This window comes from Malus domestica, chromosome 02 (assembly GCF_042453785.1).
Source record: "Malus domestica chromosome 02, GDT2T_hap1".
NCBI lineage: Eukaryota > Viridiplantae > Streptophyta > Magnoliopsida > Rosales > Rosaceae > Malus > Malus domestica.
Window position 1 is genome coordinate 6,855,415 of NC_091662.1, and position 27,767 is coordinate 6,883,181.

General features: G+C 38.0%; 3 protein-coding genes, 1 long non-coding RNA gene and 1 pseudogene across 5 annotated transcripts; 4 read left to right on the forward strand and 1 right to left on the reverse strand.

Annotated features, from left to right (window-relative positions):
- Window positions 1-1,184: 1,184 nt before the first annotated feature.
- LOC114823749 (uncharacterized) lies at window positions 1,185-8,319 on the forward strand. Its single transcript, XR_003771701.2, has 5 exons — window positions 1,185-1,407; window positions 1,637-1,700; window positions 5,480-5,543; window positions 7,109-7,152; window positions 7,706-8,319. It is a non-coding gene; the product is annotated as an uncharacterized lncRNA (long non-coding RNA).
- Window positions 8,320-9,478: 1,159 nt separating this feature from the next.
- LOC103426681 (auxin-binding protein ABP19a-like) lies at window positions 9,479-10,353 on the forward strand. Its single transcript, XM_008364768.4, has one exon. It carries the CDS (start codon window positions 9,546-9,548, stop codon window positions 10,176-10,178), a length of 633 nt encoding a protein of 210 aa, XP_008362990.2. The 5' UTR covers window positions 9,479-9,545; the 3' UTR covers window positions 10,179-10,353.
- Window positions 10,354-11,080: 727 nt separating this feature from the next.
- LOC103426680 (auxin-binding protein ABP20-like) lies at window positions 11,081-12,001 on the forward strand (annotated as a pseudogene).
- Window positions 12,002-19,583: 7,582 nt separating this feature from the next.
- LOC103406829 (MOB kinase activator-like 1A) lies at window positions 19,584-22,621 on the forward strand. Of its 2 annotated transcripts, XM_029088966.2 has the most exons (8): window positions 19,584-19,740; window positions 19,965-20,011; window positions 20,387-20,435; window positions 21,377-21,485; window positions 21,622-21,715; window positions 21,859-21,992; window positions 22,079-22,242; window positions 22,336-22,621. In XM_029088966.2, the coding sequence occupies exons 2-8, from the start codon at window positions 19,986-19,988 to the stop codon at window positions 22,408-22,410; spliced, it is 651 nt and encodes a 216-aa protein (XP_028944799.1). In that variant the 5' UTR covers window positions 19,584-19,740; window positions 19,965-19,985; the 3' UTR covers window positions 22,411-22,621. The 2 variants fall into 2 exon arrangements, with proteins under 2 accessions (XP_028944799.1, XP_070670702.1); XM_070814601.1 differs by lacking the exon at window positions 19,584-19,740 and having other exon boundaries at window positions 19,846-20,011.
- A 309-nt stretch (window positions 22,622-22,930) lies between these two features.
- Window positions 22,931-27,475, reverse strand: LOC103406949 (O-fucosyltransferase 35-like). The gene is made up of 9 exons (XM_029088960.2): window positions 26,680-27,475; window positions 26,226-26,372; window positions 26,054-26,126; window positions 25,861-25,931; window positions 25,682-25,770; window positions 25,419-25,551; window positions 24,936-25,168; window positions 23,761-24,237; window positions 22,931-23,653 (listed from the first exon to the last, which is right to left on the reverse strand). The coding sequence occupies exons 1-9, from the start codon at window positions 27,202-27,204 to the stop codon at window positions 23,452-23,454; spliced, it is 1,950 nt and encodes a 649-aa protein (XP_028944793.1). The 5' UTR covers window positions 27,205-27,475; the 3' UTR covers window positions 22,931-23,451.
- Between the last annotated feature and the right edge of the window lie 292 nt (window positions 27,476-27,767).

The window sequence follows — 27,767 nt, forward strand, 5'->3', positions numbered from 1 at the left end:
CACTTTCTGATCACTGAGCGCAAATGAAATGGCTGAGAATTTTTGTGAATATTTTTCATCTCGGAGAGAAGAGACTTTATAATTACAAAATTTGACCTGGCAGGGATTAAATCTTTAAACTCGAGCAATTTACAGCAGCAGATACACTGAATAAAGACAAAGTTATGAGAATTAAAGACCAATATATGATTCAGGAGTTGATTCTTGGAGTGCACGGGTATATCTTTTTTTTTTTTTATTGCTTTAACAATGAACAAGACTGCCCTCGCAAATTTCTCACTCCTTCCATAAATTTCAAGATTTTGCATTTATACTTAATGATTTTCTAATCAATACAATTAAATCTGTCATGATAAGAATCCCCATGACGATAATTATCCAGGTCTGAATAAATGCACAATATCCCTCTTTTTGCTTCTTCATTCACCATATCAACGAATATCGTACTATTCCCTTAAAAAATTAAAATGGTGATATATATATATACACACACACACACAATGAGTTTGATCCCTGTGGCTAGTCCGGTAGTAGGTGCTAATTGGCCGGGGCATTGCGGTTCCCCTGTGTACACCAGTTCTGTAAGGACCCATCCCCAAAAATTATAGTTTTTATACTTTTAAAATGTGAATTTACCAAAATGCCCTTCGAGGCAAATGTGTTGACTTCATGTAAGATCCATTTTCTTGGCGTATCCTCGTAGTACTCGTTATTACAACCGCGTGGGTGCAAACAGAACACAATTTGGAGTTATAACGAATGAGTTATTAACGAACGAAGTCGAGGACAAAATGGTCAATTAATTATTTTCTAGAAGGCTCCAGATTTTGGAGCAATATCTGATTGAGCCACATGTGTGGCCCAGATTGAAGGAAATGAGAAACGGATGGATGGGAGAGAACATAAAGGAGATGAAGGAGGATGGGCGCTGCCCAATCAGGAAAGAAGAGAAGAGAGACTGACTAATTAGCAGGAAGAGAAGGGAGAGAAAGAAGGTGTAGCCAACCTAGACCCCAACTCGTTTCCAGTCGAGACCCGGTATTCCACGACTTTTTCGATGCCTTTCACAGCGTTTTCCGAGCTTTTCACGGCCATCCACCACCTAGGAACAACTCCACGACCTTCCCTCTCCCATTTACACCTAGATTCAATTTCGTTTGACCTCCAAATCACTAAGAACAAATCGTACAGGTTCATGGGTGCATGGCGGCGAATCCGCCATTCCTGCAACGATTTTCTTCAATCTCCACCACTATTACATTCTCCTTTAACCCAGGAACAAAGCCCAAAAAACCTTGGAGGCGGTGAAGCACCAGAGTTGACGGATCGAAGCACACCTAATTCTAGGGTTCCGACGGATTCTAGTGAAATTGGGGCTTTTCCTTGCCAAATTAGCCTTGGTCATAGGTATGAAATTGGTTCTTTTCATTGAGATCTTCATTCCTGTAAAATTTGGGAATTTTTGGAGTTGTTCGATTTTCAAGCGAGTCGGGGCAGCCAGCCGCGAGTGGCCGGGGGGGGGGAACCCGAGGTCCTTCTTTAGGTTTCTTGATGTGCCAAATCCGAATCCACTATCTGTTATCCCAAATTATAATGTTTTAGTAGAGTTTTACTAAAGGTCCTTAATTGTGTTTAGGAGCGTTGGCGGGAAGTGATCACATTCTCGATAGTTCGAGAGGTTTTCGGGCAATGGAAAACTTGTGAGTGGACCCCTACTTAACTATATATTTTTATAAACTATTAACCTGGCATGCATTTCATATTTCATGCACTGAATATGCTTTTTATTATGTTTTTTGGATTTTCTATACTTAACATGCACATTTGAAGTTCATTTGCAGCTGCCCACCGACATTAGCTTGCTAGAATATTCTAGCATATTCAAGCATGCACAGCCATCTTCAATATTTTATGCTAGAATCTTCTAGAACAATTCCATGCACGTTTGAACTAGAATAATCTAGTTCCTTTATATTGACTAATCTTAATGGGCTGGTGTTGATCTTTAACACTCCCCATCAACACCAGCTCATTCTTTTCTTCTCGCTGAGTTGACGCTTTATCTTGAACACCCATTTGCATGATATGGGTTTCACATCTCTTAGCCTTGCCACTGGATCCCAAGTTTGATATTTCTTTAATGCACTGACCTCTTCTCCTAGCTTTACACCACTAAGAATTATGTGATGCTTCTTTACACATCTCAGCTTCAACTGATTCTTCTACTATGGCTGCATTGACGTATTTGGGATTTGGCTTCGGTATTCCTGTTGACCTCCTTAGTTGTGATCGTGGAGTTGATACCTCCACTTCACTAGGTCTAACTTCTCTTGGTAGTTGATACACATCAGTTTGCAAATTACTCTTAGGCACTTCTTGCTTGACATCGTCACCATTAAGCAATTCCTCAAGCTCATCTTGACTCGATTGGGTTTGGGCAGCTTGATCTCCCATTTTCTCCTGCAACGTATCTTCAATTTCTCTCGAGTTAGGAAACACCTCATTTTCTGAGCACCACCAAGAAGATGCTTCAGCGTTCCATTCTTCCTCCATAGCTAGATATGCTAGGGGCGTCCCAATCATCTTTACTTTTATTCTTTGAGTTGGCAACGTTAATCTCTGCGAGTTTTTTGAACCAACAATCATTTGCCATGTGGCCCTTCTTTCCACAATTGTAACACTTACCCTCAAAACTTTTATTATTCTGGGACTGACCACGGTTGCCATGATACTTCGGAGCTCCCCTGGTCAAGAACTCCCTCCTCCTTTATGATCTTTTTCCTTGTCATCACTTCTTTTAGATCCACCACTAGCATGCTGCTTAACACTGCCTTTACTTTTGGTGTAGATCGCTTCCTCCTCACCTCTTAACGAGACCCCTCCCATTTGCTTTCCAAAGCTTCTTGATCGGCAAGTAAATTTTCAAACTCAACAAGTGATGGTTGGGTCGGCCATCCTTGTATAGCGGCAACGAAGCCTCGATATTCAGGTCTCAATCCATGGTTAATTATTCTTTTTATCCTGGATTCTACAATGGCAGCACTAGGATCTAACTCAGAAATTTCACGACAAATAGACTTTACTTTGTGGAAATATTGGGCAATCGTCATGTCTCGTTGGGCCAACGATAACAACTTGTTCTCGAGAAGCTGCAACCTTGTATCGTTTCTCTTTGAAAAGAGTGTGGCGAAGGTGTCCCACACTTCTTTTGGTGTCTTGGCCTTTCGTATGTGCTCCAACATATCCTCTTCAACTATGGTTTTTAAGGAAAACATGGCCTTACATGCCTTGATCTTCCACTTCCTCAAAGTGCCGCTGGTGTCTTCTTCCGGCTGTGTAACTTCATTACCGTTGACGACATTCCAAGGATCTTAGCCTTGTAGGTAAGACTCCATACACGTCGCCTATATGTTGTAATTTTTGTTGTTCAACTTTTTGATTCCTCCAACAACTTGAAGATCTCCCATCATGTCGACAGAACTTCAATAAGCCGAATAAGATTAGTCAACAATCTTGCGAAGTACTAAACTTCTCACGATTCTCAGAAGCTTCACTAGAGACGGTCCCCGATCGTACCGCTCTGATACCAATTGTTGAGGAAAGATTAGAATACACAACTTTAACACAAATGTTGGCAAGACAACACAAGTAAACAAATTATTTGTATTACACAAACAAAATATTACAACACACAAACTCTCAAGGACACTCTTTAGAAGTTATGACACTCACTCTTTCTAGAGACACACTCTAGACCACTCACACTCTTCACAAGACCACTCACTTACAAGACTTCTCACTCTCTTACTTAGCTCTCTCTTCTTGGATACTTTCTTGATTGTTTTTTTTTTTTGTTGGTTATTTTCTTCTTTGGTTGGTTGCTTAACAACACACATGCATACATATTTATAGGCATGTTTGCCAACATATGCCATCACTAGAATTTTCTAGTGCATAATGTTGCATACACAACACCGACCTAGGCGTTGCATATTGGCCACACAATATTACAAGCTGCTAGAACTTTCTAGCCTAATCACCTACTTAACATGCATATATGAAGTTCATTTACAACTACCCACCGACATTAGCTTGCTAGAATATTCTAGCATATTCAAGCATGTACCAGCCATCTTCAATATTATATGCTAGAATCTTCTAGAACAATTCCATGCATGTTTGAACTAGAATAATCTAGTTCTTTTATACCGACTAATCTTAATGGGCTGGTGTTGATCTTTAACATGAACACCCTATACTAAACTATGGGAGTGGAATTCGAAATCAAGTGCAGAAGTAGTCTAGCCAACTTAACTAGGCATAAGTTTGCAGCAAATTTATTTTAAAACGGAGCCTAAAAACTTTGATATTTAATGGATAACAGTGTATATGAAGGTAAGACAATCTCAACGAGCGATTGGGGTAAACCGGTGGCTACTGGTTGGAGGGATTACACTACCTGATTGATGAGACGGCTAAATGAGGTCTCTCTACCTATAACAACTTGAGCCTTGGATTAAATCAAGAGTAGCTTATTCCATATATATGCCCCGATTTGAGATGCTTGTCTGGTTTTAATGTCGTAACCTGATTGTTTAACTTTTCCTCAGATTTTCTTATATGCACGTTGAATGCTGCTATTCAATTTTAAGTCAGTCCTGTTCAATTTGCTTTTTTATTTTGCCATATTTTTTTCATTTTTTTCACACAAAGATATACTCCCGGTGACACCCAAGTACTAGGGTTTACTTTGAGATTAGTATGATATAGATGCAATCTGCAATATGTATGGTTAATCTGCATTGACTGATATTGTAATGATAAGGTGAGATGTCAAAAAATATTACAGTTACTATATATACAAAGAGACAGAATTTGAAAAGACTTTCCACAATTCCCAATGATGAAATCTAAGAACCCTGCGAGACGGCCGGGAAACTTCTGATATCCACACATTTCCCATTTTCCTGCCCCCTTAGCTACGTTGATCTTAGATTCTTAAGTCACAGTTGCAAAGATTGACTTAGAAATATCTTAATCATATGCATTACAGTTTGAAATCTGTCGCTTGCCTCGGTCGTATACGTTGCGTTATAATATTACTGCTGTCGCTTGCCTCGGTCGTATACGTTACGTTATAATATTATAATATGGAGGTCGAATCAAGCACACTCAAATCTAAAGTTCCAACGGGTTTTAGTGAAATTGGGACTTTTTCCGGATAAATTGGCTTTAGTCACATGTGTAAAAGTTGCTTCACTCATCAAGATCTTCATTCTTGTAAAATTTGAGAATTTTTGGAGTTGTTGGATTTTCCGGCTAGTCGGGGCGGCCGACCGCCACAAGCGGCGGCGCGTGCAGCGGCGAGTGGAGGAAAAATCCGTGGTTCCTCAACGTGCCGAATCCAAATCCACCATCCGTTTTCCAAAATTATAACGTTTTAGTAGAGTTTTACTAAAAGGTCCTTATTTGTGTTTAGGTGCGTTAGCGGGAAATGATTACATCCTCAATAGTTCGAGCGGCTTCGGGCAATGGAAAAACTAGTGAGTGGATCCCTTCATAACTTATATATTTTTATAAAATTTTAGCTTAGCATGCATTTCATATTTCATGCATTTAATATGTTTTACAATACGTTTTTCCGGATTTCTATAATTATGATTTGTCGAAATTACGTTTTATTAAAGAGTATGAATTATTGGATTTGCATGGTTTTCGAATATAATTTATATTACGAATTTATGAAATATGATGGATTTACGAATATGGATTTATTACGGTTATGATGATGGTTTGAACTAGAAAGTTATATGATTTTATGATGCTTTGAGCATTTGAACTTCAAGATTTAATAGAAGTTTTTGAGACATGTTTTTAGTACTTATCTAGTGGGTTATCATACGGCACATCTGCACATCACAGGTATTATGTCTATGGCCATAGGACACAGATGATGGATGAGTGAGATATGATATATTATATACCCCCAGCTTCACCTCCGAAAGCAGTGTCGGACAGCTTCACTAGCCACGACAAGTGTCGGTGTGCATGTTATGCTATTTGATTCAGTTTCACCTACGGGTGATGGAGAAGTTATATAGCTTCACCTTCGAGTGATGGACATGTATTGCCTTCGGGCGACTATGATACCCCTAGTTGAGTACTTCACTGATGACACTTACGGATTTGCCTTCGGACGACGTTTTTAGCATTTTTAGCATGGTTTTACACGTATCGATTTTACGAACAGTTTTCATTGCATGCTAGGGTTTTCATAAAATCTACTATGTAGTATTATATATATGTTTTCAAAACAGGGGGTTACTATGTTCATAAAGAAAACGGTTTTTCTATTATTAATATTATTATTATAAATTCTGGTCCACTCACCTTTTCTGGGTTTGTACCCCCTCATGAATTAGGATCGAGGCACATGATCCTGGTGTTAAGGCACTTCGGCTTAGTAATCCTTTCATATTATTCTTAGTAGTTGTATGCTCTGAACACGATTCTGCATTGGTTTATATCTTTCTAATTAAATATTATATTGATATGCATGTTTTTAATGGCTTAGTCACCCTCAGGTGTCGGCCAACACATGCCTACCCTGGTATTTGGGGATATTGGGGTTGAGGCGTGTCATCTATGGCCATAGGACACAGATGATGGAGGAGTGAGTTATTATATACATTATACCCCCAACTTCATAGCCAAAAGCGGTGTCGAACAACTTCACTAGCCACGGCTAGTGGTGGTGTGGATGTTATGCTATTTGATTCAGCTTCACCTACGAGTGATGGACAAGTTATTCAACTTCACATTCGGGTGATGGATAGGATATTCAACTTCACCTTTGGGTGATGGACATGTACTGTCTTCAAGCGACTATGATACCCCTAGTTGAGTACAGCACATATATGATTTACGATGTTTGACAAATGTTTTACACTGCATGCTAGGGTTTTTCATAAAACCTATATGTAGTATTATATATGTGTTTCCAAAACAAGGGGTTAGTATGTTAAAAAATAAAATGGTTTTCCTATTACTTGTATTATTATTATAAACTTTGGTCCACTCACCTTTTCTGTTTTTGCACCCCCTCAAGGGTTAGGATCAAGGCAATCCCAGCATCAGGGCATTCTAACTTAGGTATTCTCGAGTCTTCTCAGAGTAGATATCATTTCCTTGTTCGTATCTTTTTATAGAATTCTTCCCTATTATTTCAAATTAGTTGTACGCTCTGAACACGTTCCTGCTTTAGCATGATCATCCTAATTACATATCCTTTACTTGAATGCATGTTTAAAATGGCTTCGTCACCCTCGGGTGTTGACCAGCACATGCCTACCCTGGTATATGAGGATATCGGGGTTGGGGCGTGTCAAGTTCAATTACCCTCCTTAATTGGAAAAAGTTCAAGAGAAATTTCAAGATCATGCATACTCTTTATTAATTACATGATGGATACATAAGTTTTCTTAAAGGTTAACAGGTTGCTTGTTAGGATAACAAAGTCCAAAATGTTGCTCCACGCCACTAGGTTTCTTTTTTTTTTTTTCTTTTTTTTTTTTTGAAGAACCACTAGGTTTCTGGTTCTCATTGAACATGGCAAAAATGCACCCTCTAACGTAAGCACCAGGTTTTTTTGGTGTCCCTGTTTCGAGGTTCTGTTTTTTCATAAAATTCCTGTTATATGTCCCAGCAAGTTTTGGAGTGGTGAAATTTCCAATCCCGTCCGAAGGCCAACCACTCTCCGCCACCACAACACTGAAATCACCCCTCCAGATTTCTCCACTGCCGCCAATAACGCATCCACCTTGGCATCAAACAGGTTGTAATAGCTCACGACCCATCCTGAACCACGGGGCTTGTTGCAGTAAATTGTGCAGACTCCATGAGTAGATTTGTAGGGTCTGATGCATAGGCGAAGTAAGGATACACATTGATCACAAGGGGTGATCCTTTCGCGGGTAAAAATGCAAGAATGCCACTCATAACACTGCTTGTTCTGATGTGAATGCACCACTCGAAGGCGGATAGGAAGATTGTAAGGCATTTCAGGGCAAAACAGTCGTCACCTTAATACAGCTAAGTTTTAATCGTGGAGGACTTTTTGTAGATACTTCATTACAGGCAGGACATACCCTCCCAAGGAACCAGGAATAATCTCATTACTAACAGCAATGAAATTGAAGTTAACGTCATTTAGGTATGTTTCTACATTGGTATTAAACCACGAGTTCACGGCATTTTGATTATGTAGCAAAAAATTCTGTCAAGACTGATCAAATTCTAGTGAAAAATTGCATTAGATAATTAATTCATTCTAATCATATATAGACGAAATCACATGAAATGATCATGAATAGATGTCAATAAAAAAATTAACACCCTATACTAAACTATGGGAGTGGAATTCGAAATAGGGTGTAGAAGTAGGAGCATGTCTGTCTAGCCAACTTAACTAGGCATAAGTTTGCTGCAAATTTATTTAAAAACGAAGCCTAAAAACTTTGATATTTAGTGGATAACAATGTATATGAAGGTAACACAATCTCAACGAGCGATCGGGGTGAACCGGTGGCTGCTGGTTGGAGGGATTACACTACCTGAATGATGAGATGGCTAAATGAGGTCTCTCTACCTAAAACAACTTGAGCCTTGGATTAAATCAAGGGTAGCTCATTCCATATATATGCCCTGATTGTTTTACTTTTCCTCTGATTTTCTTATATGCACGTTGAATGCTGCTATTCAATTTTAGGTCAGTCCAGTTCATTTTACTTTTTTATTTTGCCATATTTTTTTCATTTTTTTCACACAAGGATATACTCCCGGTGACACCCAAGTACTAGGGTTTACTTTGAGATTAGTATGATATATATGCAGTCTGCAATATGTATGGTTAATCTGCATTGACTGATATTGTAATGATAAGGTGAAATGTAAAAAAATATTACAGTTACTATTTATACAAAGAGAGAATTTGAAAAGACTTTACACAATCGTCTGCCCCCTTTTAGCCGTCAAGATGTCATCTTATGCCTCCCCCTGACTCAAGGACCACAATCTTCTGCTCCATTTTCAGACACTCCTCGTTGTTTTCAATCTTAGATTCTTAAGTCACAATTGTAAAGATTGACGTAGAAACATTTCGGACCAAATTAAACGTTTGCATATGAGCTGGCTGTACGTGCTTGACCAAGCTAGAGTCTTTGAGTCACAATTGCTAAGATTGACAATCTGCAATGTAGTTGGCTGTACTGCTTCTGCTTGATTGATATAGCTACGTCGATCTTAGATTCTTAAGTCACAATTGCAAAGATCGAGGTAGAAAATGTCTTAATCACATGCCTCAAAGTTTGAAATCTGTCGCTTGACTCGGTCGTATACGTTACATTATAATATTACTGCTGTCGCTTGCCTCGGTCGTGTACGTTACGTTCTAATATCCCTCTATAAATACAGTCCTAATTTCCTTATCAAGAAACACCTCAAAATAGAAGGCTACAACCGAAAAAATTACGAAACGATCCGTGAAGATGATTTTCCCTATCTTCTTCACATTCTCTCTCCTCCTCTCCTCCTCCCTTGCTTCTGTGAAAGACTTCTGCATCGCAAACTACAAAGCCCGGGAGGGCCCTGCAGGCTACTCTTGCAAAAAGCCTGCTAAAGTTACGGTAGATGATTTCGTGTACTCTGGCCTAGGCATTCCCGGCAACACCACGAATATCTTCAAATCCGCAGTCACCCCTGCTTTTGCTGCTCAATTTCCTGGTGTGAATGGCCTCGGCATTTCATTCGCGCGCCTAGACCTAGCTGTGGGTGGAGTCATGCCACTTCACACGCACCCCAGGGGTTCGGAAATCCTACTTGTTGCTCAAGGAACAATAATTGCCGGGTTTGTTTCCTCAGCTAATAACACGGTTTATAGGAAAACTCTTAAAAAGGGTGACATTATGGCGATCCCTCAAGGTCTACTGCACTTCCAAGTGAATGGAGATAAAACTCCAGCCCTTGCATTTGTTAGCTTCAGTAGTCCAAGCCCTGGTCTGCAGATTCTGGACTATGCGCTGTTCCAAAACGACTTACCTACTGAATTGATAGCGCAGACTACTGTCCTCGACGCTGCGCAGATAAAGAAGCTTAAGGGTGTTCTCGGTGGTACCAATTAGATTGCCTCTTTCTTTTCATCCCCCGTCTTCTGGGGTTATTCCATGTCCCTTTGTTTTCTTGTTGTGATTGAGAGTAAAAGAGTTCTGTTTAGTGTTTGGAAGCATTATACTGCTTCAGTCTGACCAATGTAGCAACAATTATGTTGAAGGCAATATATGCATCTTTGAAACAAAATTCTTTCTTTTTATATATTTCTATATTATTGAGGTAACATGCTTAATTTTCAATCAAGAAACAAGAACACTAGCGTACCTTATTCATTGAAAATTGCACGATAAGGTGAACAAGAGAAGAATTTTACAGTTATCATACACAAAAAAAGACAGAATTTGAAAACTATCTTCTTATGTCCCCCCACCCCCCAATCCCGTCCATTTTCTCAAGGACCACAATCTGTTCACCATTTTCGGAATCTCGCGATGGACTTCAAATCTTAGGACACAACCTTGGACCCTCTAAGTAGAAAAGATATATAAGTTCACAAAACACGAAATACGTCTATATCTCGTTAATGCATTGATTGTTTAGGAAAACAGTTGCAAAATATGTTAGGTAATCTATAGTTGATAATTATATATAACAGACCAAAAAAAACTTACTAGTTTTCGTTGTGTGGAACACCAAATTTTTATAGTACTATTGGGATGGGATTTACTTGAAACGGTGAAAGATTTGGGAACTTGAATAACAGTAAGTCAGTAGTTTTCTGCATATCATATTGTTGCTGTTACTGTATTGTCAAAAACAAAAAGAGGCTTCTTCTTGTTATCTGAATAAAATATCACACTCACATGCTTCACGGCTTGAAATCTGTCCTATGCCTCATCGTATAATTTCAAAATACAATACATGTAACCCTAATGGGCATATTCCGAACAACCAATTGCAATATGAGCTCAAGATATTTACATTATCCCACTGTGTGTGTATATGATCCCAAATTCCTTATCAAGAAACACAACTTAGAAAAGGCTTTAGCAAGCACACAACTGTTGCGCTTTGTAACCATGCTTTTTCCTATCTTCTTCACATTTTTTCTCCTCTTCTCCTCCTCCAATGCAGCTGTGCAGGACTTCTGTGTTGCAGACCTCACAGTGCCCGACGGCCCTGCAGGCTACTCTTGCAAAAGTTAAAGTGGATGACTTTGTTTTCTCGGGCCTAGACATTGCTGGCAACACCACAAACATCATCAAAGCTGCAGTCACCCCGGCATTTGCTGCTCAGTTCCCTGGTGTCAACGGCTTTGGCATTTCGCTCACACGTCTAGACCTGGCTGTTGGTGGAGTCGTCCCATTCCACACACACACCCTGGAGCTTTGGGAGTCCTGATTGTCATCAAAGGGACAATCTGTGCCAGCTTTGTTTCCTTGGCGAACACAGTTTATCTACGAACTCTTGAGAAGGGTGATATTATGGTTTTCCCTCAGGGGTTATTGCACTTCCAAGTGAATGGAGGTGAGACTCCAGCCCTTGCATTTGCTAGCTTCAGTAGGCCAAGCCCAGGGCGACAGATTCTGGACTTTGCGCTGTTTAAAAACGATTTAGCAACGGAACTGATTGCGCAGACTACTTTCCTCGATGCTGCTCAGATCAAGAAACTGAAGGGTGTTCTTGGTGGTACTAATTAGTAGTTAAGCTCTCTCATTTCGGTTTCCTCTTAGTGGCAGTTTCTGGATTCGTTGTAGAAGAGTACCATGCTCGATTTTTGTATGCTTGTAGTAGAAGTATAGTTGTGTGGGCTTATTCTTCAAGGCGAAATGCCCCATTTATTTGAAACCCTGTTCATATTTGCATCTGAAGATAATAAATGCATGTTTCTTTACATATCTTGTATAATTTGAAGCAAGAAACAAGTCGGGTCGAACAACTTTAGGATCGATATCAGCAATGCAGTTCATCCGACGATCAACTACTGAATCCGAATTACAGAGCTACGGCACAATTAAACCCGAACGATGAAACGAACAAAGGGTTGACCTCAACCATAAACTCTCAATGTTGACCTTAACTAATATTTGCATGGTTTAAATTTCTTTATGGAATATATGCCAAGTTCCAATGTCGCCTCACCGCCACGTGATGTTACTAATCCACTCGTATAATAACACAAGTATCTTTATATTGTACTATACCTAATTTCCATCAACTATTTACTATAGTTTACATACATTATAACACACGTGAATTAATACCACCATGTAGTTTCTTTCTCAAGAAGACTTCAATCAGTAGCATAATTAAGCCATCAATCTGGGCTTAATTTCTGCAGATTAACCAAAATTTCATGCCAAATCCAATTTTGCACGACGGTTATCGATCAAAATCACATTTTCCATCTCCCTTCTTTTCTACATCAAAAGGCGCTATGGCTGTTAAAGAAAAAAAACTTTATTGGCACTTTTCAATCACTTTCCTTAGGAACTTTCCATGAAAGAAACATCAAGTTCACAACTTAAGTTAATTTCATAAATTACCAATCAATACATCCACGTCAATAAATCACTCTCTTACGATGTTGAATTAAGGTTATTTGAATTCGGACGACAATGTTTTATCCATACTCTCATTTCCTTCTTCTGCACTCTTCTCTTTTTCTCGGATTGAATAATACAAAAAAGAATCAATGTATAACAATAAAAAGAGGAGCACGTGAGGAGAAAGTAGGGATTTGAACACATGCGAGAAAATGGCGAAATGTGATGATGACAATGGGATGAACGGGGCCAACTGCAAGGAAGGCCAAGAGTGGTGGGTGAATTTGGTTTGGCCTTACTAGATGGGAATTGTTATTGGCACTCCAAACTTTTTATATTTAAAAAGAAAAATACACCTGTGAAGAGTGTCAAATGAAATTTTTGAAGTGCTAATAACAATTCCTTACCTGGATTAGGCCTTGGAGGTGGGTGGGTGGGCGGGCTTCCTTCTTTGAGCTTGAGAGAGTTTGAAAAGCCGTTATTATAACGGTACATTGAGCTCCGAGATGGCGGGAAATGTCAACTACCCAAAAATCCATTAATATTGTTACTTTTTTTCTTGATGAAGCTCATGTTCATTAATTTGCTTTTGAAATGGAACGATACGTGTTTTTAGTAAACTTTTCAAATCTAGTCGTAGTGAGTGTTTAGAGCAAGTCCATCGGAGGTGGAATAGCCCAGCACCCAGTCAAAAAATCAGGCTGGGATCCTGTCAATCCACTCCAGCCCACGGGATTGCCTGGCACCCAGCCCAAGCTGGTCTCCAGGCCAGCCCGAAATTGACAGACCTTGGGACTGGCCTATATGATGTCATGATCTGAAATCGATGATGACGAACTCCATCTCCAGCAAGGAAGACAGCTGGACGATGCTACCTTCGAGGACGAGGCCGCCGACCCGGAACTTGCTGTTGAGGACGAGCTGGTCTTGGAAGCTGTTGAGGACGATGACATCCAATCCGGCGATGCAGCTGAAGGTCAGGGCGTAGGTCCAGAGGCGGTGGGTTTGGAGCTGGGGAGCCCAGGCGCCGATGTCGACCAATTTTGGGGGGGGGTTGGACCGTGAAGGGCGCTGGGCGGTGGAAAGGAAGCGGAGAGTGAAGGGGAGGTGGGGATTTGATGGAGGGGTATGGGGTTGGCGTGCTCTGGTCTGAGGAGCATTTTTTGAGAGAAAGGGAAGGAGAGGGGGAGAAAGAGAGCTCACGGTGATGATGAAGGTGGTGGTGGGTTGGCGTGCTTTGATGTACAATCTGTCAAATTATTATTTTTTATTATTTTATAACAAAAAATAATAATATTGTAATAAAATTGACTAGGCTATTTTTTGTTAGGGGTGGAGATGATTTGGCCTATTACTGTTCACGGGGGTCTATTACTATTCACTTGAGTGGATAAATGGGCTGAGTGCTGGCGCAAAGTCTTTAGGGGTGGACTTGCTCTTACCTCATATACAAAATTATATCATTAATTCAATGTTCTTTAGTATTACAAGTAGCTTGTAAATCAGTTGATTAAGAGTCTTCATCTTTGCACTTGAGGTTCCGTGTTTGAATCCTTATCCTCGTTGCTTAATGTAGACATTTTATCGTTTTTCAAAAAGTATGGCACTTAATATAATTAATGCACATATTATAATACAAGCAGAAATTTGAAAAGACGAGCGAAAAATTGGAATTGAAGTTAATTAGCATGGCAAGTAGATATTAAGGTTATGTTATTTGGACACTTAAAGTGATAATGCTGATACACTCTTTAATCTTATATATAAAGCCAATACAAAAGGTTAATAGTGCTTTTGGTGTCACCAAGCTTCAACAAAATATTTGGACAAAAATGCCCCCAAGACAAAAAAACTTCAAAGGCATACCAAAATAATGCAGGGGTATTTTCGTCATTTTAATAGTGTTTTTTTTAATAATTAATTTTTTGTGCTTTTTTTTTTAATTAGTACATTACAATAGGCTAGTAATAATGTGATTCAATTTCTCTATTTCGCAAACACGTTCAAAACATCTTAAGAGGCGTATAATGCCGGTTATAAAAAAGGTTTTTCGCATGCGGATAATAATATGATTAAATTAGTTGTCAAATGATTGTTTTTTTTTTTAACAAACGATATTATCTACACTAAGGGAGATGAGGGGTTGGGCAGTGATGTGATTCAATTAGTTGTTTATTAAATATTATTTTCTCTATTTTTAAATACGTTCAAAACATTTTAAGAGGAGTGAAATGCCAGTTATAAAAAATGTCTTTTGCACGCGGATAATAATGTGATTAAATTAGTTGTTAAATGATTGTTTTTTTTTTTAACAAACGATATTATCTACACTAAGGAGGCGGGGTGAGCTCAATCTCGCAATAAACTAGCAACAATGTGATTCAATCAATTACTTATCAAATATTATTTTCTCTATTCTTAATATAAATTCTATAAAGACCGATTTTATTATATGAATTCAGCTTCTTTAATTAGTTTATGAGGGTTTCTTCTAGCATGATCTAAGATTATTTATTTACTTCAAATATTTGACTTTCCTTTTATCAATTTACGCATATAAATACATTTAAAACATGTAAGTCGCGCGTAGCACGCCGTGATTCAAAAAAATGCCTTCTACACACGCATAGTGTAGGAAGATTCCACATACAATGTTAAGGTCACTTTTTTGTATCCAAATATTATAATTGTTATGGGAGGTGATTTTTACACAATTTTTAGCATCTCACACACCATTATCTATTTCTAGCTGTCAAATTGAGTAAATCAAATTAACAAAACAAACATAAATAAACAAGAATGTATAAAAAGCTATCAATCCCATAGGTTTTTCAACATCAATTTGACATTTGGATGGTAGAGACTTGAGAAATGCTAAGGAGACCTTCTCAAAGTAGGACTCTCCATGAATTCTATGTCACCTCACAGTTTAACGTTAATTTTCATACCAACATTATAAAATATTGTGCTAAAAACATAAGGTGACAGAAAATTCATAGAGAATATCACTTATGAGAAAGTTTCCTTCGCATTTCTCAAGAGACTTGTCACTAATCTAATCCCACAATTAAGGTTATTATTTGTCTAATCAAAAATGACCCCAAGTTGTTGGTGGGATGATAGATCAACATCGAAATCAAAGCTTCAACCCCAAGCAATAATACAATCCTATTTATATTTAAGACCAAGTAGTTTATACATAAACAATTGATTTAGGGCAAAAGACTATTTACTACCCTTATGTTTCGTGGTTTTTAAGATTTAGTACATAAAGTTTTTTTCGTCCCAGAGTCATACCTAAAGTGTAAATTTTGGAACAGTTTCATACATCCATTAGTCAAACTGTTAAGTCTTCCGTTAATTGATGACATGACACCCACGTGGATGATTGGACGTTACGTGTCAATAAGGGTCTCACGTGGATATTAAAAATTAAAACTTACAAAATTAAAAAGAATTACAAAATTACAAAATTTTAAAAATAAAAATTTCAATTTACGTCCTGAGGAAGGAAGGTGATGGCGATGCCTCTTCCTTCTTTTTCCTTTCCTGCTGGTTTCTTTCCTGCTCTTTCACCCCAAAACTACCCAACAACCCTTGCAAGGTTGCCCTCACGACCAAGTAATCCTCAGCAGAGGTTTGGGGGACGAAGGGAAAAGCTCAGTACGGACCTCGTTATCTTCGTCGTCGCTACCAGCAGACCCATCTTCCTCTCGCTGCCACCAACGATGATGGTGTACGAAGACCGGATCAGTCACCGGTGGAGGGATCGAAGGGGAAAATGAAGCGGGCCGAATGATATGCCTATCATACCGATTTGTAGAATTCGAATTCTTCATCTATGGAGTTTCACCTTGAAATTTTTTCCAAATCCATTTCCGTTAATTTTTCCCTATTCTTGCTTGAAACCACTGTGGGCGCTAAAGATTTTATTTGTGTTTTCTGGGAAATGGATGGATTAATTCTTGGGTATATGAGAAGTCCTTTGCTCTTTTGGGTTGTTTGATGGGTTAATTCTTTGATTAATCCTTCCTTTTTGCCTTTTGGAATGGGAAAAGAAAAACGAATGTCGAGGGGTTTGGGGACGAAGGGAGAGAAAGAAACAGAGAAGCTGAAAAAAAAAATTCAAAATAATCTTAGGCCGTAGGATATGAGCTGAACGGTTCGGATGGATTGATCCCCACTGGATCCGCATAGAAAGATCCACACGAGGATCCTGGTCCCTGCGAATCCACCATTCCCCCTCCATCTTCAGCCGTGCGCCATTGACGAGTTGTTCGCCAGGAGGATGAACCCAATTGAGAACAGCGAGGCAGGTGCCAAAGAAGAAGACGGTACAGACGAAGATGGGTCGAAAAATTAGGAAAAGCCGGTGTCTTTTTCCAAGGTCGGGCTCGAAGGTTTGAGCTCACGGGGCTGTCGGAGAGGAGATGAGGGTTGGGTGGGTGCAGAGAAGAGAAGGGAGGAAGGGAGGAGGGAGGGAGGAGGGAGGGAGAATGGATGGGGTGTCGAGGAAGGGGTGGGGGAGGTAGAAGAATACCCTTTAAAAAAAAATTAATATTATTTTATTATTTATTTTAAAAAATTTAATCCACGTGTCACCTAATCATTGTTCACGTATGTGCCATATCATCAGTTAACGGAAAACTTAACAGTTTGACTAACGGATGTATGAGACTGTTCCAAAATTTACACTTTAGGTATGACTCTGGAACGAAAAAAATTTGATGTACTAAATCTTAAAAATCACGAAACATGATGGTAATAAACAGTTTTTTGCCCATTAATTTATAAGACATGGTCCATCTCCAACTCAACTTGATTGGACAAATTAAATTCGTAGAATATTTAACATATTAATTTTGCCAGTAGGTATACAGCTAAGATGCATATCATATTACACTTTCTTGGTCCCACTCTTCACTAAAAGAATAATTTACATAATACGAGTTAACCATACGCTATTTTGTGCTAGTAAAACAAAAATATTTGTATAAAAACTTACACATATTACATATCTTTATTTTACCATCAAATTATGTTACTGTGGCAGTGTACATGTGCCATGTTACCATGTAAGTCTTTCTCTTAAGTCTGTGAACACAAATTAACCTAATTAATCATGTAGTATGTCGGTCTTGCTACACACAAATTCGAATCCCCGTCCTCCAAAAAGAAAAGGTTTCTCACAAACCTAATCACTAACACAGATCCTGATGCTGAATATGGTGCGTTATCTTTATCTCTATTTGTTTCACTGTCTAACGAATCATATCTAACACTAATCACCGAGGATGGTCCTCTTTAATTATGCTAAATTCCCAATCATTGAAATCAAAGTCCCTAATCCCTAAGATTAAGATATAAAAATTATTCTATCCTCTACTTAAGTCCTTTTTAATTAATTTTAAGAAATTTTATTTGAATCAATAATTTTATTCTACGCCCAACTCACTCTCTATACTGTATTATTTTAATTAAACTATTAATATCTTCTTAAACCCAATTTAACTATCTAAACTCTCCTCACAAATCCAATTTAATATGTATTTTCTCTAGACCCATTTAAAAGATAAAAACACAAAGTCAAAGAATATGTTCCTCCTTCCGACAGATTCATCGACTTTTTTTTCAATTCTTCATGATTAATAGAAATAGAAATAGAACTTAATTAGAATTGGTGAGAATTAATTCATCGTTTAAGTTTACAGGAGGATGACAGAAAGGACATTACCAACACCAGACACTTGCTTTTGATGGAGTCTCCATCACTCTCTACAGTGTTGCTCTCAATAAATTCCAAGTTCTCTTGCATGACCATGTTAAGCAAGCCGTCCTCTCCTCTTGGGGTCCCACCGCAGGGCTACAACATTAATTTCAACATAAACCCCCTCTTTGTCAAGGCAAAAGCTTGTGGATAGATCTATTTTTTCTTTTGTTTTGCACACGAAATTCGGCTAACAAAGTCTTTTTATTGCAGGCAATACACTCATAAACCCTAAACAAAATAATTCAATAAAAAAAAAAAAAAACTTGCACAAATCACTTCATCATACCTTAATAGGAGGATCCAAAATTTTAAAATCAACATCTATACGTAAAAAAGAGCTTATTTTTCTCTATGAGATAGCCTTAGGATTTCAACCAAAATAGAACATAAGAGAAAGATTGCGCAATGGAAAGGGTTTGATTATTGGGTATGGATTTATTGATAAAAAGTTTTATTGTTCACTTCATCTCGTACTTGATCATAATAATACAATAGAGTAAAAATGTCAATTCACATTTAAAATTTATGATGCGTGTATAAAAAAGGTTATATGGATTCAAAAAAAAATTCCATCGAGTTTTGATGCATGTGAAGACTCTTTTAGAATTATCTTGTATCAACGACCGACAAAATCGTGCATTAACATGCATACACATAACTTTCCACACATCTTTCTTTAATTATCAAATTGCCACCTCAGCAGTCATAATCTTCTTTGTCTTTCCTCTTTTGGACAGTAGAAAAATTATTCTTTTTAGTTAGGGGAGTATTTTTGCTCACCACCATAAACTATGGTGTATGCTCATCATACACCTAATCAATTGACACGTGTCATTTCATTTAATCTTGGTTGATTTTTTTCAAAATTGAAAAACTAACATTTAATGTGAGAGTTAACTAGAGTTAAGTGAAATGACACGTGTCAATTGATTAGTTGTATGGTTAGCATACACCATAGTTTATGGTGGTGAGCAAAAATGCTCGTGTTACATTAAACATGAAAATTATTTTCTGACCCTTTTTTCTATTTCCGTATGCTCGTGTTTATTATGTCTCTTTAATTTTTCTTTAACTATTTAATTTATTTTTTTAAAACAAAAAATAAGCATAATTTGCAGAAGGAGAAAAGAGAGATGTACGGAAATTATTTCCCGTGATGTATCAAACATTTCCATATACACTTAATTTAGAGTAAATGAGAAAGAAATAAAGAGATTGAGCCAGGTTAGCAGGGTGACAACCAAATGGAAAAGAAAGGAAGACAAACCCTTTCTCTCTCTACGTCTGAGATGTAAATGACAGACTGGCATTAGCAAGGTCAAGCAGAGAGAGAGAATATATATATATATATATAGACAGATAAATATGCCGTTCATATATATATATATATATATATATATATATATATATATATAGTGTGTGTGTGTGTGTGTGTGTGTGTGTATAGACAGATAAATATGCCGTTCATATATAGTGTCTCTGTGTGTATATTCCTTCTTTGTCCTAGAATTGTCCCTCAATTATCGCCTTGGGTTCTGCAGAGCTAGAGAGAGAGGGACGAGATGAGTCTCTTTGGCCTGGGAAGCAGGTTTGTACCTAATGATCCCAATTTTTTAAATCCAAAACTATATTGGATTCAGGATCATGAACTCTAGAACCCTATATTTTTTTTGTCTCGGGCTTTTTTCTTGGGTTTTTGTGACGATTGTGATATACCTGTCATGTTTGATGCATGCTTTTGCAGTTTGCACCAAAACTCTTGTCATATTTTGTTTTGCTAGAGGATTCTGCTAAATGGGGATCAATCAAAATTTAAAATTTTATCTGTTTACTCACTGAAATTTGGATCAGAAAAACAAAAAACCCAATAAAAATTTGTTTGTTCGAATTCGGAACATGTTTTTTGTTTTCGTCCTTCCCCTGAATCACATCTTTGATAATTCCATCTTTGATAATTCTGCAGAAACCAGAAGACATTCCGGCCGAAAAAGAGCGCTCCGTCCGGCAGTAAGGTTGGTTTATTACATACATACATTCCTCAGCCAACCCTAATCATGCTTACTTACTTCTGTGGTTTTTGAACTTTAATCTTTGAAGAAGATTAAAATTCAATGAAAAGCTAGTGTTAGATTGGATATTGGTTTTAGTTTTTTAATGTGTACTTAATTCAAATTCATTATATTATATTTTTGTTTTAATATTTAATAAAAATCTTATTTAATGTCATTACATTAAAATTCTATAATTATTATACGCATTTAATTCATTAATTTTATTTTACTTCCTCTAATTAGTATACCTAAACATTCGAATCATAATATATTTTACTACATTAGTGTACGAAAATGTCCATACCTAAATATATTGTAGCACCTAAATATATTGTAGTGAATTAGTGGCACATAAGAAAATATGCAAAAACATAAGCATACCGAAAAATTTCGTATCTAAATATATGATACTAAACTAGTGTACCAAAACGTCGATACCTAAATATATTATACTAAACTGGTGTACTAAAATGTCCATACCTAAACATATTATATTAACCTAGTGTGCCAAAATGTTCGTACCTAAATATATTGTAATGAATTAGTGGCACATAAGAAAATATGCAAAAACATAAGTGTACCGAAAAATCTCTACAAAAATATTTTCTTATATAACTAACCATAATGAGAATTAAAATTTATAATATTTTCATAAAATTTAATTTGAACACCATAAAATTATAAATAAAATAAAATAAAAAGACATTGAATACATATGCTGGCATTAAATAAAGTCTAAGGACTAAAATCAAATTTTAATGTTGTATAAGATATTTTTCTAAACTTCATCTTATTTAAGGATTAAAATCTAGTTTTCTATTTTTTATTTCTCAAAGGTTTTTCATGATTTTTTTTTTCCTGATGGAAGCAATATGTTTATATATATACGTTGATAAATGCAGGGTGCCCAGCTTCAGAAACACATTGATGCTACTTTGGGCAGTGGCAACCTGAGGGAGGCGGTTCGTCTGCCTCCCGGCGAAGATATAAACGAATGGCTGGCAGTAAACAGTAAGAACTTCAATATGATCATCATAATTCTTATGTTGTTAATGTGTGCATGTTTATGTATCGATACAAAATTAACCGGGAAAATTGTTATTGCACTATATTTTTAACTTCTTTCAATCTTGAACTTTTTCCGCAGCTGTCGATTTTTTCAACCAAGTGAACATTCTATATGGAACTCTCACGGAGTTCTGCACGCCGGTCAATTGTCCGACTATGTCTGCAGGGCCAAAGTATAGTTCTTGATCGTCCAGTAAATTCTTTATATAATTTTGTTAACTCTGATCAATCCTCCCCATTCGACATCAGTTCCTTCGATAAGCATTTTTTTGGGAACATATTTCCTGAGTGTTAAGTGTGGTTAAACTCTCCACAGGTATGAGTACAGATGGGCTGATGGAGTAAACATCAAGAAGCCGATTGAGGTCTCTGCTCCAAAATATGTCGAGTATCTAATGGACTGGATCGAAGTTCAGCTCGATGAGGAATCCATCTTTCCTCAAAGATTGGGTAAGCAGAAAACTTTTCCGAAGTTAATTAGACCTGAATTTTGATGAAGCTCCCTCCATCAACTTATCTGCTGTTATGTGTTACAGGAGCTCCGTTTCCGTCCAATTTCCAAGATGTTGTCAAGACCATTTTTAAGCGGCTGTTTCGCGTTTACGCGCATATCTACCATTCTCATTTCCAGAAAATTGTGAGCTTGAAGGAAGAAGCTCATCTCAACACTTGCTTCAAGCACTTTGTTCTCTTCACATGCGTAAGCTTTTGCCCTACCTCCTTTCTTTCGTAAGTTTAAGTTCTTCGCTTCGATTCTATTTGCTTGATGTTCATTCTTCGTGTTGTGACGCAGGAATTCCGCTTGATTGACAAAGGGGAGCTTGCGCCTCTTCAGGACCTGGTTGAGTCCATTTTACAGCCTAAGTGATCTCTGGAATTTTGGTCTGATGTTTCTGGATTTTGGTTCGGTTTTGGAGCACACAATTTTGTCAGCTTCTTTTCTATATCCCTCTCCTGTCCTTGTTATGGACCATTTTCTTAGATTTTGGGAATTTTAAGAAAGCTGTTTCTGCTTGTAATTTATGTTCCAAGCAATTATCTCATGTCAAATTACAACCGTACAGCCTGTTTGATCAAAATTGCTAGTCGTGCATCAGTTTGGATGATAGGATTGGTAATTTCATTCAGGTTACTTGTAAGCGACTCAGATTCACCGGTTAATTTCTTGGAATAACGCACATTCAATCGTTAAAGTTAGCAATGTATATCAAAACATTGTTATACTCGGATTGACGAAAAAATGTGAACCACTTGACATAACCCTGCCCTGAGAGAAGCCCTACAAGCCAACAACCTTGGTCCCCGAAATCTCTGGACCGGCCCTGACAAAAAAAGGTAATTCCACAAGTTGCAGCTGGAAAAATGATCCATGACGAGTGAATGAGTCATTTGATAAGGAAAAGGAGCTTGTAATAAATTAATATTCTTTGAATTACATTTTTGTAATCTTGAAGTAATACATTCGATTCAGTATCAACCCTTTGTATCCAATCAAATTTTGAAACCCCCTATGTTATGGACGAAAAAAGAACGAAAAATTAAGTGCAATATAAAACAACAGTGTAAACTTAACTGCTGTGGTACACTGGCAAGGAGGTCTTCTGTTCATCGTATCAATCTTTACTTTCCAGTGGTCGCTCGGGAGAACGCACACATGACTTCTGTGTTGAACCTCAAATTAGGCTGCAAACAACATCGTGTCACAGTTCTACACTACTCGAAGGTTTTTTTTCTTCACCCAAATGAGCTGGTGGAATTGCCAACCAACCTACTGATTTCTCTTTGCAATTGGAAATTTAAGATTGCCACTCCCTTGCTGATTCGTTTGAAATAATGGCAGCACAGACCTTGATGTCTTGCACGCTGCTGAACTCATACCGTGATTTAATGCAAAACCTGTTACCGCACTCTACTTTTTCCTTCTTGCTTCACATATACAGCCTGGATATGGATTTGCGTAAAAGCTTTCCTCCAGTTTTGGAAACTCGCCAGCCTCTCTCGGATATGGAGCTCCAACTCTGTCTATGTGAAGCTTTTTCACCTTGGAACTGAACTTGTTCCAAGAGATTTTTCCTTCGTCAAACTCATCAACAAGTTTCACAAAATTCATCCTGCATCCCCAATGGAATGGAACTTAATGTACGCCGAAAATGTAATGAATGAAAAAGAAAAATAATCATGCTAGAAGGAGTTGTAAGAAAATTGGTTATGTAATTACCTGTCTGGATTAATGGTCTTCTTAAAGTTCTCAAAGCGCCTATGACCTTGCACTGCTTTTGCCATGTTTCCATCATATGTATAAAGAAAAACGTCACTCTGTAAGGCAACAACATAGTCTATACCAGCCAACATGTTCTGATGATTCCTGAATGGATTCAGCTCTTCCTCTTTAGCAAGAGTGGAATGGGAAAATATGTTTGGGAATTCATCCTCAAGATGTTGCATACTTCCATTCCCATAAGCTTCACCAGCTACCAAGTAAATCCTGGTACTGGATGAAAATCCGAGCCCTCTGAGCAAAAGCGAAGTCTCCCTTGGGGTCAATGGGCAGCCCCCAAGCAACCTTCTCTCTGTCCCATTAATTTCTTTCTCCTTCCAGTGGCTGACTTCATATCGCATTCTACGTAGTTCTTCATCCTCTTCTGCTGTCAAACTATGACTGCACCCCGTAAATGCAAGCATATCCTTCTCATACCTGATGAGGAAATTACAATTTACATAAGAGGGAGATAAGTTTACAATAAGTTGCTGCAATCACCCTACATATCAAAGAAAGCAAAAGAAAACCTACTTTTACTAATGCAAATTCATTATATATATATATATATATATATATATATATATATCAGAGAGCTTAAGGGGAGGGATCCCCATTTTTTGAAAAAAATGGGAATTAGGTGTGGGGCCCACTTCACATCGAATTTCAACAATCCGAACCGTCTATTTTGTTAGTCTCGATTCATAGATCACCCTTGCAAAAATTCAATTCAATCCGAAACCATTTGCCCATTTAATTATCAAGATCAAATTTCATTTTTTCTTATATAACAAAGTATTCGTTCATTTCCTTGAACCCAAGTAGATGTCTTAAACATTTCCAATTTAGCTAATATTTTGCAAGGATGATCTATGAATCGAGACTAACAAAATAGACGGTTCAGATCGTTGAAATTCGATGTGAAGTGGGCCCCACACCTAATCCCCATTTTTTTCAAAAAATGGGGATCCCTCCCCTTAAGCTCTCTGTATATATATATATATATATATATATATATCAATACAAATATTTAACGTGAATCGCCATTTCATCTCTGAAAGATCACCAACTTCATGCACACCAAAAGAGTGAAATGGTCCATCGGATACTAAAGTTAAAATTTATACACCACTTGCCTCAAATGAAGAGCAAGATAAGGGCCTCCACTTTTCCGCATTCTAGAAATCAAGGTTCTTCCAAGTTCTTCTATTGGAGCTGAATACTTCAATGCCCTGTAATTCACACGGCACCTCAGCCTTTGAATGGAAATTGAGAGGTCATTGTTGGCAATTCGAGAATCCGTATGAGTGAAATAGATTACTTTGTGCTGCTTCAACAGTGGGAGAACCTCTGACTTATAATAACTAGCCTGGACAAATGAATGCAAAACAAGCTAATCAGCTGGCAATAATTAATCTAAGAAATAGTAATAAATGATATGAGATACGTTGGGAATTACAGTTAAGCATAGCCATTCGTGTGCATTGAATGGACAAAATATCTGGATCGTTTTTAGAACATAGCAGAGCATCCCTAATGAATGCTCAACCTATGTTCCTCTGGCAATATTACAGTAATAAACATTACTGTACGTTGGATAAGTTTACACGGACGCTGACCTTAGACCAAGATATCAGTGTTTTGTTGAAAGGCTCGATTCCAGCATAGGCAGGGGGTAATGTCTCTACTATGTGGATATCATCCTTTAGAGTCTCAATGAAGTGTTGCCAATTGAACAGATCTTTAAAACCACTGCGAGTAGATATGAAGTACTTAGTTCAGATTATACCACCAGGAAAACTTTAACGCAATCATATCATTTGGAGCATAAAGAAACTTGAACAACTATATGATATACTCAGAACTACGGAAATAAACAAACCTCTCATCAGCCCAGTAGCTAGTGTGATCAAGTGAAGGTAGGACAAGCGTCGCCTTCAAGATCTTAGCAACAGCAACCATATCACAGATCTGCACTCTCAAAATATAATGCATCAGACTATAGTTAACACCAATGAAATCTTAAACAAGTAGAATAATCAAAATGCACAATAGCCAGACCCCAAATCTCATCTGATTCAAGCCGCCATTAGCATTTATAAGAATGTAACCGTTGGTCTTTGCGTCCAGCTCTGCCAAAAGATGCAAGTAGGACATGAGATAATGAAAACCTCAAGCTCACAAATCTAAACACACAGAGGCCAAAGACAGAGAAAGAGAACAGTAAAGTCATTTGGTTGCATGTGTCACATACGTTTGTAAGTTTTTGGCAACTCAATGCACTGACTGAAATTCTCATTGTTCGGTCGGGACCAGACACCTGTGTACTGAACCAGAAGTCAATTTCCATACCCTCAATTACTTTCAGGAAACAAGAGAGCAAAAAGCGAAAGGAATGTGATCAAGACTTAAGATTTAAGACTTACTTCAGCGCTTTTCTCTTCAACGACCACACGGTTCACACCAGACGCCATCATTATTGTTTGTTCAACATGACTTCCTCCATCCCTATATCCATATTCGTGAGAGCTTTGATCCATCCGTTTTAAAAGATTCATGGAGTCGGCACCATCCTAAATTTAGAAGAAACCATCTTAGGAAAATTTGAACAAATACACGAAAAATCTAACATAGAGCAAATGCAATCCATCCTAAAACAATCTCATCAAGCATAACACATACAATATCGAAAGCACTCACTCACTCGAGCACGCGCACACACATATGAAAACATATATATAAACATACAACCATATATTTCTTTTTTTATTCGAGCGATATTCTAACCAATCAGAGCTACGGGAAGGGGATTCGAACTGCTCTAGCTAACTTAGCTACGAAATACAAGCATATTTTATAGAAACATAATAATTTGCCAACCTGGTTGGACGAAGCAGTTTCAATAGCAGATCCAAACCAACCAGTAGCACAAATCTTCAGAATCCCGAGAAACAAACAAACCCCACAAAACGCAAAGAACATCCAATGGCCAAGCTTCCGCTTCTCCCTCAACCCCAAGTCCGCCACCACAGATCCAATTGGCCTCCTCAGGAACCCTCTCACCGCAACTCTCTGGCTTACATGGTTGTGGGTCTGCTTCCTTTCCAAAAATGAGTCAAACCCATCAGCCGGAACCGGGTTCCCGCCGATTTCAGATCTGGGCGAGTTCAGCTGGAGATCAATCTCGTACTCGCCGACGAACCCGCCATTGCCGCCGTTGGTGTTACTGCTACTTCCGATGTTGCTGCTGTGAGAACTTCCATTGTTGGAGGCAGCAGCAGCGCCGGCGTTGGGGTTGCGCTTGAACGAGTGAGCTCGGCGAGTCATTGCGCCCGAGAATCTCGGGCTGTTGACTCGCTGCGAGACGCCATCGCCGGAGTTGTGGAGGTGGTGGTGGTGACCCATGTCCTGAAACTCTGTAACACTGTAAAACGCTGCGTTTTGAAGCGATCAGAGTGGTATTTATTGGTTATCGTTGGTGATTGGATTGGGTTGCGATCGCCATTAAAGCTGTCCACAAAGCAGCAGCAACAGCCAGGCTTTCTCTTCTCTTCTCTTATCTTTCTCTCTCTAGAATTGTGACGCGTCAGAAAGTCCTGAAATCCGAAAATGTGTTGGGGGCGGAATTTGGATTTGTTTAGTAAGGCGGTGGCCAGCCAATGAAGATGGTGACACTAATTCCGATTATAATATTTGGATCCAATATTCACCATGATTCCATTTTCTTTCCGTTTTTTTTATTAAAAAAGATTTAAGATATTATAAATAAAATTTTGTAAATTAAATGACATATAAGTTGATGATTATGTTATTATTTAAACGTTGATAAATATGCTTATAAAAGACACATTATTAAAAATAAATAAATAAAAAGAGGAACAACTGGTGGCGAGCCACGATTATCCACCACATCCAAGTTCACAGAAGCATTTCAACCTCTACTGACCATAAATCTGGCTTCCACACCA

Bases quoted from the DNA above. Each gene is read 5' to 3' on its own strand.
- LOC103406949 (XM_029088960.2), bottom strand. From the start codon at position 27,204: ATGGGTCACCACCACCACCTCCACAACTCCGGCGATGGCGTCTCGCAG. The intron at 26,373-26,679 runs GTTGGCAAATTA...TTCTAAATTTAG, and splicing joins AAACTGCTTCGTCCAACCAG to GATGGTGCCGACTCCATGAA. The intron at 25,932-26,053 runs GTATGTGACACA...ATCTTTTGGCAG, and splicing joins GTTGCCAAAAACTTACAAAC to AGCTGGACGCAAAGACCAAC.
- LOC103406829 (XM_029088966.2), top strand. From the start codon at position 19,986: ATGAGTCTCTTTGGCCTGGGAAGCAG. The intron at 20,012-20,386 runs GTTTGTACCTAA...ATAATTCTGCAG, and splicing joins CTCTTTGGCCTGGGAAGCAG to AAACCAGAAGACATTCCGGC. The intron at 21,993-22,078 runs GTAAGCAGAAAA...TATGTGTTACAG, and splicing joins CATCTTTCCTCAAAGATTGG to GAGCTCCGTTTCCGTCCAAT.
- LOC103426681 (XM_008364768.4), top strand. From the start codon at position 9,546: ATGATTTTCCCTATCTTCTTCACATTCTCTCTCCTCCTCTCCTCCTCC.